Raw genomic sequence first — 16,607 nt, 5'->3', positions numbered from 1 at the left:
GGTCGGTATGCTTACGATGTGAGAGCTCTACGTGGGGGCACAGAATGTCGTGGACAAGGGCAGCAAAAATCACACTTTTTCGAAAACAAATGAGTAAAGGCAGCCCATAAATGTGTGCAACTGCATTAAAACATCAGTGTCAAGCAAATGAAATCAGTGATGCTATGAAGTGCACTTCAAATGTTTTGCAAGAGCAAGACCCGTCGATCAGCACACTGCCGTTCAATAAATTGCGCCCTAGTTCGGTTTGAGACAAGGACCACAAACCTTTTCCGGAATGCTAACTGATGTTCTGGCTTTCCAATCAAATCGGTTTTACTCACTGAGCAAAGCACCATCTGACTGAAAAAGAGCAGCGGTCCTAGCTGTCCCGTCACTGGCAGGGTCCCAACTGTCCCGTCATTGCGACAAGTTTCCCCCATAGAAATGAGTAGTTTTATAATGGTTTTCTTCGACCGCTGTAGCTCACTCGATGCGGTGGAGTGCTCCACATTTTGGAAGTGGTGCCGCCACCATTCTAGTTGTAGTCAACATCAGCTGTCTACACCTGGTTGGGCTGTATATGTTCTGCACATTATTCCAACACATGGAACAATACGGCCAGGTTAATGCAGAAGATGGTGATAGACCACTTCTGCTGGACTAAATGAGTCGTCTCGTCGATCAGCAAAAGTCTAATGCCACAAAATAGACACGCGTGTTCCTTTGCTCCGTTTTGACGGAAACACACTGGGCTGTTTGCTTTAAAGCTCAACCAGTGATTTTGCCCGTTTTCTCTGTGCTACGTGAGCAGCATGTGCATGATTAACGCTAGATGCTCGGCGCATCTCAAGCTTCCGAATTGCGCCCTAAGGTGACGCATCATGGGTCGAAAACCATGCTGCTTGCACTTTATTCCATGCCAACTGTAAAACATTCAGCTGTGCAATAACTTTTGACGCCTTAGTTTTGTACAAATGGACTTCAGGTGAATGCGTATCGTGCATTAAACGTGACTGTTTGTGTTGTACATTTTGCAAGCATGGCATCAAGCACGAGCCACAGGCAGTGCAGCACTATAGGCGGGTTCTGCATTCCCTTGGGCATGACGTCGAGATCTCTCCCTGTGGCCTCCTGGTGGACCCTGCCTGCCCTTGGTTGGGGGCCTCCCCCGATAGGCTCGTGTATGACCCCACTGAGGCTGTCCCTCACGGTGTCGTAGAGGTGAAATGTCCCTACACCATTTGGGATCGTGCAGAGCCAGACTCAAAAAGCTTTTATATGGTGAAGGACTCTGCAGGAGTGTACAGACTGAGCCGGGACCATCACTACTGCTTTCAACTTCTGGGACAGATGGCACTCTCCGACTCTCTCTGGGGAGATTTTGTAGTATATTGCAAACACTTTTTGATTGTAGAGAGACTTTCGTTTTCTTTGCCAGATTGGGTTCGATGCAAGGAAGCGCCGGACACGTCTTATTTTGCTACGCTGCTTCCTTACCTAGTGGAGCAGCGTAATCGGTCGACTGTGTGAACCGACCTTTAGCAGTTACTCCCTAAAGTGGTTCAGCAATAAGAACTGAGTAGCATTTACCGTAGAATACCGGGCATCCACTCATTCCACATTAAGCGCCCATTCCCAAATTTGTAAGATCTGAGAAAATGTGCACAGTACATTGATATGTAAAATTAAGGACTAGACAAGCGCCTGTCCCCTATTTTTTCGCGATTATCTCTAAATTTTGAGTGGGTGCTTGCCCGGTATTTTACGGTAGTGTTGTTTTCTGGTGAAATAATGAAAACTGCTTACGGGTAGCATTCAAGCTTGTTTTCTTCATTTTTTTACTTTTTATGATTGAAGTATGTGTGTCAAGGTTCTGGTCCTTTGAAGATAACATTTGGGTTGTTCATTATACGACACCTTAGATAGGGTACCTTACAAATCGTGGAGAAGAAAAACTTGTAAGCTATGAAGTGTATGCATATTCACTAAAAACCAATAAACTTGTGGTTCTGTATACCAGGCCCAATCTAAAATGGAGCGTAAAAATCGACACCTGCACGTAGCCATCTAAACTTTTTCGTCAAAGGTGTGTTTCACTGGTCGGTTTGTTATTGTAAAATAACAAAGCATAGTTCTCTTTTAGTAAAAAATAGGGCCAAGAAACTTGCCAGGGTCTACGGCGGGTGGCGACCCAGACGACACAAGTCCAGTAGCGGGGTGTGTTTAGCGTTCGTATTGATAGATGGGCGTCAGGAGCAGCGTCTGAAGGTGCAGCCGACTAGCCAAAGATAGCAGACGACACGCAGACAAAATCCGTTGGCAGCGAATGCGCAGTCGTTACGCAGACGCATTTTTTTTTACTTGACGTTTTGTTTTTATTGTTTGCATTTATTTTTTTAACCAAATGTGCATTTCCAAAAGATCATATTCATCTTATAAAGCACGGTGGTCGCGATAAGGGGGTAGCGCCATCTATCAATACGAGCGCCGAACACACCCCGCTACTGGACCCCTCTCATCTGCATTGCTGCCCGCCATAGACCCTGGCAAGTTTCTTGGCCTTATTTTGTACAGAAAGAGAGCTACGCTTTGTAATTTTACAAGAAAAAAACCGACCTGTGAATTACAGTTTCGACGAAAAGTTGAGATTGCTACGTGCAGGCGTCGATTTTTACGGTCCATTTTAGATCAAGCCTAGCGACTATAGAAGCTTTAGGAAATTTTCATGAGTGTTGTGCTGCTCACGGGCCAAATCTATACAATAACAAATTTACTGTTGACCTACTTTTTAAATTTAGTATTTCAATTTGTGTAAATAAAGCAGTGTATCACCCCGTACCATGACTGTCGTGTCCTTGCTCTTAAAGCAAATCAAACACATTTAAAACTGCTGATCGAGTGGAGAGGTACAGCATTACATATCTTGGTTTGTATTTTGGACCATTTGTTTATTTGACATTTGAGGAGTTTTTTTAAATGCACCAAATCCACCTCAACAGAGACTAGGAGCCCTGCAATGTGGCTTCCTGAACATTGGTTTGTATCGCATAAAACAAATCAAGTTGGATAACATGCCAATGTTACCTGTGGTTTTATCAAAAAATTTGTTTAGGTCTGGTTCATGAATTCGGCCTGTTTAGAAAAAACCACATGTGAGTGTGACAAAGATGTGGACGTGCATTCACTATTCACAGGGTTTGATCAAGGGACTTTGTAAATTGCTCAAGATCACACAAATAGCCCACATCTCGTTGACAATGGGAGCTATTGAGATTGGTACAGGCCGGTCAAAGAGGTGAAAATGTTTTATTCTCTGAACTCGTCTTTCTACGTGTATCCGAAGCGAGGCTATTGCTTCTGTTTCCCTCACTTCCTCGCTTGTAAAACGTCCCCTCCGGAGGAAGGGAGGTGTGTTCAGCTGAACGCCGATGTTGGTCAGTAGGTCCTCAATCTTAAAGCCTTTGTCAGCCATGATTGAGTCACCAGCATTAAAAGTCAGCTTGAGGAAACCACTTTTCTCGACACACTCTTTGTCGGACATGGACCCAGTGAATAGATCGGAGAAAAAGGTCACTGTGCCATCAGGGGATATTCCGACCAGCCCTTTCAATGTGTTCGTAGACTTGTAACTTGAAAAGGTTGCTGACTGCAGGGCAAGCGAGCTTGAGGCTTCGCACTTAACTTCAGTAGCGTCAAGAATCACCCGTGTTGACGGATAACGCTCTTTGAATACTGGCGGCATGTCATCGTCCACTGCCTCCCTAGGCAGCCACAGTGGTAGCTGTCCTATGTGAATGTAGATATAACTAGGGTGTGCATTTTTCGGTTTTAACCGAAAAACACCGGTAAACATCCGTCGATGACGAAAATATAAAATCGGTTAAAACCGAAAAACACCGGTGGTTGGATATTTTCGCCCTGGTTAAAACCGAAAAACACCGGTCGTTGCACGTTTCCGACCTAGCGAAACCCTTTCCCCGTAGAGGTTCGTCAAACGTGTTATCTCGTGGATTCTGCATTCTTCCAGTGTTTATACAGGGCTTGGAGGTGGCATCAGTCCGCCCTCCTTTCTGGGGGTCAAAAGCGTCTAGTGAACGCAGTGGAAGCTAAGCTCTCATACGCCTTTCCCCTATTGTGTCTCCCATGGCCCCCTTTTATGGAAAAATTAACGCAGTGGAGGGTAGGCTCTCACGTGCCTTTTCCTCATTGTATCTGGCCAAGTGATGTCGGTGCAAGCCATGTATTCAGAGGTTGCTGTGGTTTCTGGAAGACACTGCCAACGTCCGTGTCGTACAGGAGCGCGCGTTTTCATAATTGCGGGTTGCGAACCGCAAGCAACGTGCTGCCATGACGGCAGCACGTTCCTTGCGTGTAGATGCAAGCATGAAAGTATGCTTCCATCTACTATAATAACCAAGTGTTAGAAATAGTTGCTTCCTAGAGAAGAAGTGTATGAACTATGGGAATAAAATTGGAACTTTGTCTGTGATCAATCGCTTTTTTTTTCACCGATATTCACCGATTTTAGCCTCGTCGTGAGACGTTCCACCGAAATACACCGGTGTTTTGAAAATAAATAAGCACCGAAAAGCATCCGCCGATTTTTCTCACAGATAAACACCGGAAAGTACACACCCTAGATATAACTAATCCAAGTTATGCATATTTTCGAAACTGTCGCAGTCGAGACTTTGAACCTGTATGCAAGGTCCTTTTCGAAGAGACCAAGCCGAAGGCGAACCAGAACCAAAAATAGCTGCTCCGCAGAAGACAAAAGAGGAGGCCTGCCAGCATTTGTGGCATTGTTGCTGTAAGTAGTAGACCACATCTTAACATTCTCCCCATTTTCCCCTGGTGCCAAAAAGGACCAAAGACTCTTAAACTGTGCATAGCTTGAAAGCCCGGTATAAAACTGGACATCTTCCGGGCTATCCTTAAAACACTCAATGGAGAACTTTCTACTTGCTTTTGCCTTAAGCGTGCGGCATTCTTCCAGTGCAAGCTCAAGCTTCCGTATAGCTTTGTATAGAGCATGTTTAGTTTGACTCAACTCTATTTCCCGAGCATCTAGCTCCCTGCATTTTATAAGAGCTAGCTCAAGCTCTGAACGCATCTGCTTCAGGGTGTCTTCAGCCCCTTTCAGCTGGTCTTGACACCTTGTCAGTTCAAACTGCAGATTCTTGATCAGTTCGGCTTTGGTGGCAGTCTGATTCTCGAGATCTTGTTGCTGCAAAACGCGCGTGATGTCATCTCTACAGTGTGTAACAATCTGATCATAGTGAAAAGTTCTTACTAACCTGTAGACGGTCATCACTGTCTGTATCAGCGATCGAGTTGCCGGTGTCCTCTTCGTTCGCGACGCTGCTTTCATCTGCGATTGAGGAGCTTGTCGCGTTTTCATTGGTGACGATGTCTGCGTCGGTGATCGAGCTGCCGGTGTCTTCTGCGTTTGCGACGCTTTCTGCGTCGGCGATCGAGTCGCATGTCGCGTCCAAGTCTGCGACGTCGTCGTTCGCCGATCCTTCGGCAGCAGCAGTGGAGAGCTCCTGTTTCGGTGGCAGTGGTAGTCTTCGACGGGGTTCCCTCCTCGGAGGCCTTGCAGCAGTGTTGAAAGCAAATATGCTCGGCACGGCATTCTGGCGCAAGAAGCGGCGGCTACCAGCATAGTTCGCGAGGTAATCGCTCTGCTGAAAGTGCTTCGAGCACAGCCTCGTGTACTTCGTGATCTGGAAGAGTTTTCCCTCGTCCCGTTTTATAGCTATCACCCACTTCTTTCGAACAACAGGATCGCTGGGGAAAGAAAAAAAAGACACCTGGGAAAGAAGAATACCCAAATTTTAGTGTCGCAAATAAGCAATGCCCAAACGAAGACTGCAACTTGTGCGCGCGCGCTCGTGCATCTCTTTGCATGCGCCAGCGTACCCATTTAATGACTCGTAGCAAACACAAAGCGTCACCTTGTCTCCGAGGTCATCCGTCACGCCTTTCTGTTTGCACAGAGGCGCGCAGCAATATTGAGGCATTCCGAGAGGCTCGATGGGTCGTCCTTGCAGCGTACTGCAACAGGCCGCGGCATACCACATAATGGCGGCCGCCAGCCGCGAGCAGCGCCCGCGGATTGTTTCGAAATGGCGCCGCTAGATGGCACGGCATAGGTAAAAGGGTCTATTCCGCTCCGAGTGTGAACAGGTATTACGTGGCTCTTGCTGACACTCTCGTAGTTCAAACGTATCTCTTTTAACGTCGGCTTGCTCCTGCACCTCCGAGGCCGCAAAAAACGCCGCGGCAATTTGTTTCCATCTACGTCGCTTAGCAAACGACTGATGCCGGCCATCTTTTACCAACGATGACAGTTGTGTTTTCTTCGCAGCGATCGAGTTCGTAGCAGTCAACGAAGCCGGTTAGGCGTCCCGGCCTCGGCATTCGGGCGCGTTTAAATCGTGTTAGCGTCGACATATCACTGCACGGACACGAACCCCAGACAAGCGGTGGCAGAAAGGCCGCCTGTGTTTGTTATTAAAAATCCACGTGCTCCGAACGACTCCGAACCATGCCGAGCTCTCCGATTGGTTGTTCGTGCTGCCGAAGACTCCGTCGCCATAGCAACCGCACCGGTAAGTTCGAGTCTTTCCGTGCGACAACGTCGCTTTCCTCCTTTCACTTAAGAACGCGTTCGTGAACACCGATTTCTCCTCTTCTTACGATGTTCTTAACTTACAAACTTCTTAGCTAAGTTGTCTTAAACTAAGAAGCTCTTCGTGAATCTGGCCTCTGGTATTTAACTTCAGGACAATTTGATTTAAGTAAAATGTCAATTTTAGGGCTTAAGGGACTAATAAGGAGCTAGGCACCTTCGCTTACGTTTGTTATACATTACTTGAGGGTTGATATAAACAAGTCCATAGATACCACCCGTGTAGTTCATTGAAATACTATCCAAATCAAGCAAAGGTCAAATGCGAGCAATGTATATAATACATGTTCCCTGTTTTTTTTTTTTTTTTTTTTTTTTTACTTTGTCCCTGCACTTGGGCTGTCTTACTTATGATCCTCTCCCCATGGCCCAGACTGTATTTAAGATGTTGCTCGAGCAGCATGCAGCTTTTCTGCTTCGGCGATCTTGTTTATAAACAGAGATACAAAAAAAGTGTACATAACCTGCCAATTCATTCAGACCATCAGCAGCATTTATTGTGCGAGACGTAAATCTATAGTGATGCTCCTGCAATTGTGGCCATATTTCTTTATTTTCATATACCAGCTGTGATTCATCCGTTGCCTGCCCTGTCAACATTGCTTAAAATGTTGGTTGAAGTTTCGCCTGTAGCTACAGGCCATACCTCAATTAAGGCACATATAAAAATTTACACTTCCTACGAAAAACACGCAAAAAAAAAATAATAAAAACGAGCGCGCCGACAGCTAGCGTCGTCACAGCCTCCACGGGGCGAGCGGGCCGAGTCGGGGAAAAAATCCCTCCTCGCCGTGACGTAACCCCGGTTTGCCGTAAGGGGGCGCCACGCGAACTTCTCGGGGCTAATACTGTCGATCCCTGATAGGCGTCCAAACGTACAGTGACGCAACGCGACCTAATGACGTCCGGTGATCGTGTGTCAGGTGATGTCATGACGTCGAGTGACAATGTGACGTCACGTGACAATCAGACGTCATGTTACAATACTTCGTCACGTGACGCTATGACGGCGCGTAGAGACATAACCATGAGACTGTTGATAATTGAAGCAATATAAAAACAAAGCGTCGTCGCGAATTCTCCCAGAAAGTTTCTCGGGCGATAAAACAAATAAAGCTGGATCGGTGTTAGGTCGGCGAAGCCACGGGCGTGAGATTAAGTGGAGCTAAACGCTCGGAACTTGAGAGCGCGATTTTGGAAGTCTTCTTCAGTGACCACAAAGCGGTGTTAGTTTGTGTAGAATAACATTTCATAAGACGTCCAGGCAGCCGCACCAACGACAGGGAAAGGTTCATCCGTACACATGCAGGTTCGTCGTTCCCTGGATTTCAAACTTGGGAGTGCGGTTTTCAAAGTGTTCTTCATTTACCACAAGGCAGTCCTAGTGTGTGTCCAATAAACTTGCCTAACAGGTTGACGAAATTTTCTCCACTGAATGCCCCCACATTGGTTCCAAAACGCTATGGAGCTTTCGTCCCGTGTGTTACTCGGTCAAATGCGAAACGCCATTGCGGACTCTATGGTGCGCGCTCGCACATTTACCGTTCATTCAGTCCATCTGCTCCGAAATGACACCTTAGCGGTTCGGACGTCCCACCCCAGCTGTTGCAGCGTTCCATTTTACGGGTAGCGTAAGTAATCATCAATATTTTTTTATTGTTATTTCTCGCAATGATTTTTTATGCAATTTTTCGAATAAACCTGTTGCAATGCATACCGCGCCACGACGGCAGGAGATTTTGAGCAACCTCAGTACGGATCACGTGCTAAACGTAAACCAAAACTATACCTGTGGCAGCGTAAACGCTTCGCCAAAATCCCTTATTTGAGTGCGTGATCCGTTGTAACTTACTTTCACGCCTTGCAGTTTTACCGAATCCACTTATTTTGTACCGCAACTGTGGCGCGGTTCGACCAGGTTCGACGAAGCCTTGGTGTAGCAGACGACGGAGACGGTACAAAGGGGAGGGTTAAGAGGAGGGCTGCCCAGGCAGCCTAACAAGCTAGCCTCTCCCCCATTTCCATGCCCTCGCCCGACTAGGCTGCTCGAGCGTTGTTGCCTTGGCAACCTGCACCGGATCGCATATGTCACGTGGTAGAGGGAGGAAATACGGTGGGAGGGGCATACCGAGGATTCTCGTAATTATTCTCGCGGTGCGCGCGGGCTTGTGGGATTTTTGCAAAGGGTCTATTGCCGAAACGCGGGGGGCCTGACGTCACGCGACTGCGGTGGCGCTGCTGTTGGCTCGGCACGCATGCGCAGTCGTTGCACCTCACTGAAATCCGGTTAGCACACGCACTGTGCCCACACCTGGTGTGTGCAAACGCGGGCTTGTTTGTAAGTCTGTTGGTCTAGATCTACATTTCGAGTACATGAGGATGAAGAACAGCTTCAAGCGCAGGTCAGATAATGCTTTCTCGTAGACACGAGCGTCATTATAACAACGTCCGCTGCTGTTGCCTGCTTTCAAGTAAAAATAGAGTCCAACGCAAGAATCAGCTAGGATTTTTAAAATAAACAGAGTTTGCTGAGGTACACGGACAGCTTTTAATGCAAAGAAGAGACAGTGGGCGCTCGATGGAAACCAGGGCGAATTCACGGGGTCGTGCCAACGACGCTGTTGATCCAGTTGACCTGGGTAGACATTCTCGCAAACACAGTGGGCTGATTGGCTGCCGCACACGTCGTTCCCCACGACGTACTTCCGGCCAGCACGTAGCGGCCGTCGGACCTGCGGCACTGCAGGGGACCCCCGGAGTCGCCCTGGGAACAAAGAGCGTGCGCGGTTGCAACGGATAGCCTAAGGCCGCAGCCGCACTGCCCATAAGCATACAATGGTCATGGAGTTTCTCCGCAGACATCATGGCAGAATTCTCTGCGGACATGCCTCAGACATATGTTCGAAGCATGTTTGCCTATATGCACATGCTACAAACATGTCTGCCGACATTGTCTGTATGACCAGTGTGAAAGGGCCACATACAAAGAAACACGCCTCAGAGTGTGTCTGCAGTCTGTCTTGTATTAACAGTGTGACCACGAATGAAGATCGCCTTAAAGTTTTCATCTACGTCAGAATTAAGTAAAATTTCGTGTTTTTTTTTTTTTTTGTTTTTGTTTTTTTTTTGTTTGGGGAGGGGGAGGGGGGGAAGGGGGGAATTATTTTGTTTCGAATTCGGTGGTGTTGTTTTTCGGGGTTTAGTTGTTTCCACGGAGTCGGTGTCCTTCGGTGTTAATGTTCGACGTCCAAAACAAAAATCGGCGTTTATCGGGCTTTGTGTGCAAGAAAACAGGACATGGACACGAGGTTGTTCCAAACGCGAAACACGTACATGACACGAGCGTCGGGAACATCTTTCTGGTATTTCTCATAGAAAGAAGCGCGACAGTCGTTGTGGTTCCCTGAGACCTCGCGAACAGTTCAGCGCTGGCCGTGTTCTAGATGAAGACGAAATAAGCTGCAGACAAAGACCCCATTTTTTATTTCCAGTCTGAGACGCGTTCCAGGCGCCGTGAACAAAAATTAATTATTGCGCAGCTTCAGCTTCCTCTAGAGAATAACACGCGCGCTATAGGCCTGCTCATGGAGATCGGTATTTCTTCGTTCGCACACCTCCGCTCTGTGGCGCAGTTTAAATAGCGTCAATTTCTCACCTGGCAGGCTCCTTTTCCGCCGGCCTTTGGACCAGCACAGATCATTGTGGTTTCTACGACTGGATTAACGTTTTGGTAGTTCGATTTGCAGGTTGCGTAAGGCACTATAGGCAAATCAACCTTCTGAAGGGACTGGGATATGGTTCCACCCTGGGACTCTGCAGAGAGAAGACGAAGAAAGCGGGAGTCGAGGTCAATTATTTACACATGGTATACGGACGCGGCGAGGAAGATATTGCTCATTACTTTGTTATGTATTTATCAAAACCATGAATGGGAAGGCTCTCCTAGACTAAGCCCCTCCCCCCCCCCCCCCTAAAAAAAAATACAAAGCAAAACAAAAAATAATTTGCACGGAAGGGGGGCTTCGGAGTCGAAGTGGTTGACACTCTAACGAAACGCAATGTGAAAAAATGAAAGCCATTTACAACTCCCTGTAACACCGAATTAGAGCGCAGATCAGGAGGAGAATGCAAGGGTACTGGGGGGAGGGCATACGCCTCCCCCCTCCTCCTTACGTCGTCATCCTGCCTACTTCTCTGCCACGGGGGCCACGTGACCCCACGGGGGGGGGGAGGGGGGGGTGTCACGTGACCTCAGGAGGGTCATGTGACGTCAGGGGGGGTCACGTGACCTCACGGTTACGCCGACGGCGGTGGCGACGCCACTCCATATGCCAGAAACGCGCGCTTAAAAGCTGCGTTTTAATACGAAATAGACACAACAGTCATCCAGGAGTGTACTGGTAGAGTATAGCGGAAATGTCCAAGGCTGTTTTCTCCCAACGACATTAGGAACGGCAAATGAAATAGACTCATTGAACTTGCACTGTGCCACAAATGGAATAGAAACTACCTTATACGAGTTCTAACGCTTTTTGTCGTGAGGAATAAGACCATGCACCGATGAGTATTGTCCATTCAGCGACCGGTTGCGGAGCAAAGTATGGCAATGGTCTCAACTTTCTGACTCCAGGTATTGCGGGAGAAGCGACCTTCTTTCTTGCAGGAGACGCGACGTGCCTGAAGACATGAGGCGGCGGCTCATGTCGCGCATGCGCTTTTGTGCGTCTCCCAAGTTTAGGAAGCTCGCGCGCGCGGGCACTGCGTCGTCGGTTCTCGTGATATCTGCTTGTACATGGCCGCATTAAAACAGCGTCTCCATTATAAAAACAACGCAATTACTCGTGTCTACGCGGCACACCACATGTCCGAAGGTTCAAGAAGCTTCGTTTTTGTCACGCTCTAGCGTAATACATACATTTCGCGAACACACAATGAACAACGCGCCGAGAAAATTAGGGACAAGAGGAGATGTAGACGCGCGAGGACTTCAGAACGCCGAGCCCTGGTTGGTAGACAGAACGCTGACAGCCTTTGTCTTCACTGCACTCCTCGAATGCGTTAGAACGCGGAAAGCCAGCGTCCCGCGTTAGGCTTTTTCATTCGAAGGCGTTCCATGAGTGCTGTGGAGACAAAGGCAGGTCCCGTCTCCTCCTCTTTCTCAGTTTCTCGGACACCGCAAGGCCACCTCCCCGCAAGCGCCGTAGGCAAATTTGGCGCAAGTGACCCCCTCTCCTCCGGTGAGGAGTTGGCGGCAAAAGGAAGAGAAAGGGGCATCCCTGGCTCCCCGCCATTTAGTTCCTAAAGTTGTTCCCAGCCACGAACGAAAACAAAACACCGACTGTCTTTCGTGAGTCCCCATCCGCTGGTGGTGCAGGTCATTCCATCGAATCCTTGGTTGAGCGTCGGAAGGCAGATGGGCATCAGCGCCTTCTCGCTACCCGTGAAGTTGAGCGGTCTCGCCAGCTTCAGCAAGGCGTAATCGTAGTTCACGTTGGAAGGGTTCCATTGCGGATGAATCGTGATCTGTGGCTCGAGAAAACGTGTAGAATTATATTTTGTTAGCTAATCTGAATGCTGAAGGAAACAGCTCGCTACCTCGGTTCTTCAATTCTCGACCCGGTGTGTTGCGACGTTCATAGGCATTGCGCCTGTTCGCGTTATTGACAGGTACAACACTTGCTCTTACATACAGAACCAAAGCTGGTGGCTGTGGTGACTACTGGCCTCGCCTCCTTTATTCTAGAAAGCCTGTCAAATCGCGAAAGAACGTCGCCTCTGTAAAGGAGAAGGGAGATCAAAGGAGAGGGCGCGCGCAGGGGCTAGGAGGCTCTACGTGAAACCCGTTTAGAACGAACCCACGTAAAGCGAATTATTGTCGATATCGAACTCACAGAAAATTTAAATAAAAATGTATGTAAAATACTTTTTATAACGAACAACATATTGGCTATATCGAACTTTTCCCTCCGGGAACGCTTCCAAGAACAAGCAAACAATCGTCTTCTAGCCTGCCCCTTCCCCCAAAAAAAAGAAATAGGAAAGGAAGAAAATTCCAAAAGCTCAAGTTGCGAACAAAATTGAGGGCAGAGAAGCGATTCAGAAGGGGAGAAAGCTGTAAATACACTCTGCACGCACGCACGCACGCACGCACGCACGCACGCACGCACGCACGCACGCACGCACGCACACACATACACACACACACACACACACACACAAATAACGTTTCATCCCAAAGCATTTGCTCACGAAGAAAAGCTATTCAGAAGGGAAGTCAAGCTAAAAAAAAGTCTGCACGCATGCAAAAAAAAAAGTGTTTTAGCTCAGGCTTACAAGGCGGAAGTGAAGAGATGAGAAAGAGAGAGAAACCCTCGTCTTACAACGAACGCATCGTGGAAGTTCGTTGTAAATGGTTTTTGCTATATATCGAACTGATCGTAGTGTTTCTTGCTGTTCGTTATAAACGGGTTTAACAGTTAGGGTGGGCGCAACTTAAATCCTTGAGAGCGTTTGCAATTTGATGGCGGCGCCTGAGGGAAAGAATTGGGAAAGGATATGCGCCAATGTTGCCTGCACTAGGGTGCCTTCATGTGCACATGAAGGCTCCCTAGCCTGCACAAGAGCAGACTCCCGCTCTGTTGCCCCATGTGCCTTTCCTCCTCTCGTCTCCCATTGCAAGCAAGCCTATCTCGCTTCCTCCTCGCTCCGGGAATTGCAAACGCCGAGAGGAGAAAGCAGGGTTGCAAGACAAGCAGCAACGTCCAAGATGGCGGAATTTACCATTTTCTTCGCGTTAAACAAATACTTAGCCTGTCGGAACAAAACTGATGGCTATAGAAAAGTAATCATTTATACCTTGCGTAAATTATTCGAGCACATTAATGGGCTTTTGAGACCCGAGTTAGGAAATAAAACGACCGTTTTGCTCCATAGACTCCCAGCAAAATTTAGCAATTAAATGGCGTCCATATCCTGTGATCTCCGATCTAGCCGTTGCATCCACCCTAACTAGAGCCTCCCTAGCAGGGGCATTCTTTGGCAGCGCCAAACCAATGCTTCAGCGGTAAAATATGGAAACAGAATCAAGGTCCTTTTCTTTTTTTTTTTTTTTTTTTTTGAGGAGAGAAGAACATTTTTCGTTGATTCTCCCAAAAAATTTTCCTCTCTTTCGCCCCTCTCCCGTTTCTCCACGCGCCCGTAGCCTCTTTTCTTTCTTTTTTTCCTTCGTTGCAGTTTGTTTTTTCGCGCAGAGGCCTCCGCGCGTATCGTTGGAGCTGACTAAAGGGTTACCCTAGAGTAACTGTATGCGCTACGCTTGTGGAGCAGAGTGGAGCAATGGTGCTCCCTGGGCGGCCACGTTGGATCCAAGGCCGCACTGCAGGAAGCGACCGTCGCTTCTGCAGGAGATCAGGAGGCGCGGATGGCGCGGCTGTGAAGGCCCGTTCACACAGTTGCGTCGCACTGCGTTGCGTTGTGAAGCACAGCGCCTCCCCTTTGGCTCGTCGCAATTGTCGCCATGGCAACAGTTCGACGCAAACAGCCTTAAAGAGGCACGAATGGTTGCCGTCGCGCTTGAACGCAACTGTGTGAACGATCCCTTGAGGCGGCGTGCTGCAGCATGCGGAGCAGTGAAGATATAGACGCTTTACAGCAACTGTGCATGGGCGCCGCCATAACCGACCTTCAGTTTTGTTTCCTCTATTATTTTTCACTTCGCTCCATCATTACCACAGGAGGACAGGTTACTGGCATTTTAGATACGACGGTGTCTTTTTCCCCAGCATTTGCCTTTGTGGAGGCTCGCCGAAGCCCGCTTCAGGGGTTTGATATCTCGGTAAGACAATAGAAGGTCGGCAGTGGCGTCTGTAATCTGGCGCGTGTGTAAAGCGTCTATAGTAAGCAGTGATAGAGTGCAGGCGAGCTGGTAATGAATCGATATCTTGTAAACCTTGAGATGGGGAACGTTTTTTTATCGTTCCCTATCTCAGGGTTTACGAGATGAAGATATATAGGTTGGTTCAAGTCTTGGGATACATTTTAGCGCTAAAAAACAAGGACAAAAAGACGAGAATGAGACACCACAAGCGCACTGTGGAGTCTGATTCTCGTCTTTTTGTCCTTGTTTTTGAGCGCTAAAATGTATTCCAAGTTCCAAAACCAACTAGCCCAACAGTCTACTCTACTGATTCAGGTTACCAGGATCGATATAAAATGGACCGTAAAAATCGACGCCTGCACGCAGCAATCTAAACTTTTCGTCAAAGGTGTATTTCATAGGTCGTTTTTTTTTCTCGTAAAATAACAAAGCGTAGCTCTCTTTCTGTAAAAGATAAGGCCCAGAAACTTGCCAGGGTCTACGGCGGGCATCAACACAGACGATAGGGGTCCAGTAGCGGGGTGTGATTGGCGTTCGTATTGATAGATGGCGCTACTTTCTTATCGCGACGGCTCGCGACCACCGTGGTTTATGGAAATGAACATAATCTTTCTGAAATGTATGTTCAGTTAAAATATAACGGCTTTATCAGTACAGTTTATTTTCTTTCCTTTCTGAAAGTTTACTCAAAATAATTTTTGTCTAACTTGACAAAAAACTGAAAGCCGTTTACAAATTCCTGTAACGCCGAATAGGAGCGCAGCTCTTGAGGAGGAGTAGGGAAGGGTACTGAGGGGAATCACGTCACCTGCGGGTAGTCACGTGACCCCGGGGGGTCACGTGATCTCGGGGGAGGGGATTTTGACAAGTTTCTTGGCCTTATTTTTTACAGAAAGTGAACTACGCATTGTAAATTTACAGGAAAAAACCGACCTGTGAAATACACCTTTGACGAAAAGTTTAGATTGCTGCGTGCAGGCGTTGATTTTTACGGTTCATCTTAGATTGAGCCTGGTGACTTGGGTCACCTTATAGTGCTGCGACACGCCGCGCGTGTGCCGTCGTCCCGTCCTTTGTCTCCTCTTTTTTTTTATGCCATCGATAGACCATATTAACCGATGGGAACATCGTCCCTTTGAAAGCCGTAGCTACGCATGGTTGTCAGGTCCGAAGTGCTCGGATGTGCCGGTCGCGTATCACTCCGCGAGCGTCGTAGACGCGAGCTACGCGATCGTCCTCCATATCGTCTGCTTCCCACGCTTTGGAAACATGTTTTAATACATCATTCGCGTTATCAAACGACGCGATTATACTGTGCCCAGAGGCTACACATAATGTCCCATGGTCAAGGAACCTTCCAGTTTGTTCGATTTTAGTGTGCGATATATTTTTTGCAAGCGAAGCAAAGCGAGAAACACGCTCCGCCCGAAACTCGGCGCCTGCGAGGTCACTTTTCCTCATAAAGAGGGTATCCAGGTCGACGCATGTGACGGTTTCTCCGCCAATGCAGAGTTGGCGGTGCAAGAAAAAAGAACTCTGCCTCTGCAAGCAGTGCCTATACAGAGCCTGCACAGTCAATCGAAATATCTTCTATGTTAAACATGGTTCTCTAACCTCCTCTTTACGTTCTTTTGGCGAATTTCCAAAGCTGTTCCTAAAATTTTCTTTCAAGGGCTAGTCACCATAAAACTGGAGGTTAACCCAGGACAGGCTCAGCGCTACCATATGGCTAACCGTTCGGTGCTGCTCTTGGCCTTTTCCCGACATCCGCGCCCAATGGCTCCGTCGTGGAAGTGACAGACTTTCTAGAATACAATCTCTAATATAATACGAATGCTATAAGCCGACGAAAACAAAAGAAAAGCCTGGTGTTTTGTAACCGTAAACTGCTTTCACATATTACGAACACCCGGAGTTTAGAGCTTAATCGTATAAATGTAATTGAGGAAAAAATTTCAGGAGATATCTATAATATTTAAAGTCATGGTTGGGATGGTAACTCTTTTATGAAAATGTTCTACTTTCCTCTCCGGTTCTTATGCCATCAGAGTCAGG

The 16,607-nt window shown here is 47.7% G+C and overlaps 3 protein-coding genes across 3 annotated transcripts; all 3 read right to left on the bottom strand.

Moving 5' to 3' along the window:
• Positions 1 to 3,146: 3,146 nt before the first annotated feature.
• LOC120843672 lies at positions 3,147 to 4,810 on the bottom strand. The gene is made up of 2 exons (XM_040215099.1): positions 4,629 to 4,810; positions 3,147 to 3,788 (listed from the first exon to the last, which is right to left on the bottom strand). Exons 1-2 carry the CDS (start codon positions 4,808 to 4,810, stop codon positions 3,167 to 3,169), a joined length of 804 nt encoding a protein of 267 aa, XP_040071033.1. The 3' UTR covers positions 3,147 to 3,166.
• A 49-nt stretch (positions 4,811 to 4,859) lies between these two features.
• LOC120843681 (THAP domain-containing protein 5) lies at positions 4,860 to 6,138 on the bottom strand. The gene is made up of 4 exons (XM_040215108.2): positions 5,940 to 6,138; positions 5,280 to 5,795; positions 4,949 to 5,209; positions 4,860 to 4,874 (listed from the first exon to the last, which is right to left on the bottom strand). Exons 1-4 carry the CDS (start codon positions 6,063 to 6,065, stop codon positions 4,860 to 4,862), a joined length of 918 nt encoding a protein of 305 aa, XP_040071042.2. The 5' UTR covers positions 6,066 to 6,138.
• A 3,134-nt stretch (positions 6,139 to 9,272) lies between these two features.
• Positions 9,273 to 14,482, bottom strand: LOC8026111 (plasma kallikrein-like; the record flags this gene model as incomplete). The annotated part of the gene is made up of 4 exons (XM_042294416.1): positions 9,273 to 9,440; positions 10,332 to 10,489; positions 12,016 to 12,199; positions 14,465 to 14,482. Coding segments are annotated over 4 exons (528 nt in total), but the record flags the coding sequence as incomplete, so codon positions are not given.
• Between the last annotated feature and the right edge of the window lie 2,125 nt (positions 14,483 to 16,607).

The sequence above is a fragment of the Ixodes scapularis genome, unplaced genomic scaffold (assembly GCF_016920785.2).
Source record: "Ixodes scapularis isolate PalLabHiFi unplaced genomic scaffold, ASM1692078v2 PGA_scaffold6__148_contigs__length_123643588, whole genome shotgun sequence".
NCBI classification, from domain to species: domain Eukaryota; kingdom Metazoa; phylum Arthropoda; class Arachnida; order Ixodida; family Ixodidae; genus Ixodes; species Ixodes scapularis.
Note: the sequence above shows the minus strand (reverse complement) of the source record. Positions and strands in the feature narration are given on the sequence as shown.

What these genes read in the sequence shown, in the direction of transcription:
- LOC120843681 (XM_040215108.2), bottom strand. Translation starts at nt 6,065, where the DNA reads ATGTGGTATGCCGCGGCCTGTTGCAGTACGCTGCAAGGACGACCCATC. An exon ending in CGGATGACCTCGGAGACAAG is followed by an intron (nt 5,796 to 5,939) that starts GTGACGCTTTGT and finishes CTTCTTTCCCAG; the next exon opens with GTGTCTTTTTTTTCTTTCCC. An exon ending in ACAGTGATGACCGTCTACAG is followed by an intron (nt 5,210 to 5,279) that starts GTTAGTAAGAAC and finishes CGCGTTTTGCAG; the next exon opens with CAACAAGATCTCGAGAATCA.
- LOC120843672 (XM_040215099.1), bottom strand. Translation starts at nt 4,810, where the DNA reads ATGTGGTCTACTACTTACAGCAACAATGCCACAAATGCTGGCAGGCCT. An exon ending in ATATGCATAACTTGGATTAG is followed by an intron (nt 3,789 to 4,628) that starts TTATATCTAGGG and finishes TGCACACCCTAG; the next exon opens with TTATATCTACATTCACATAG.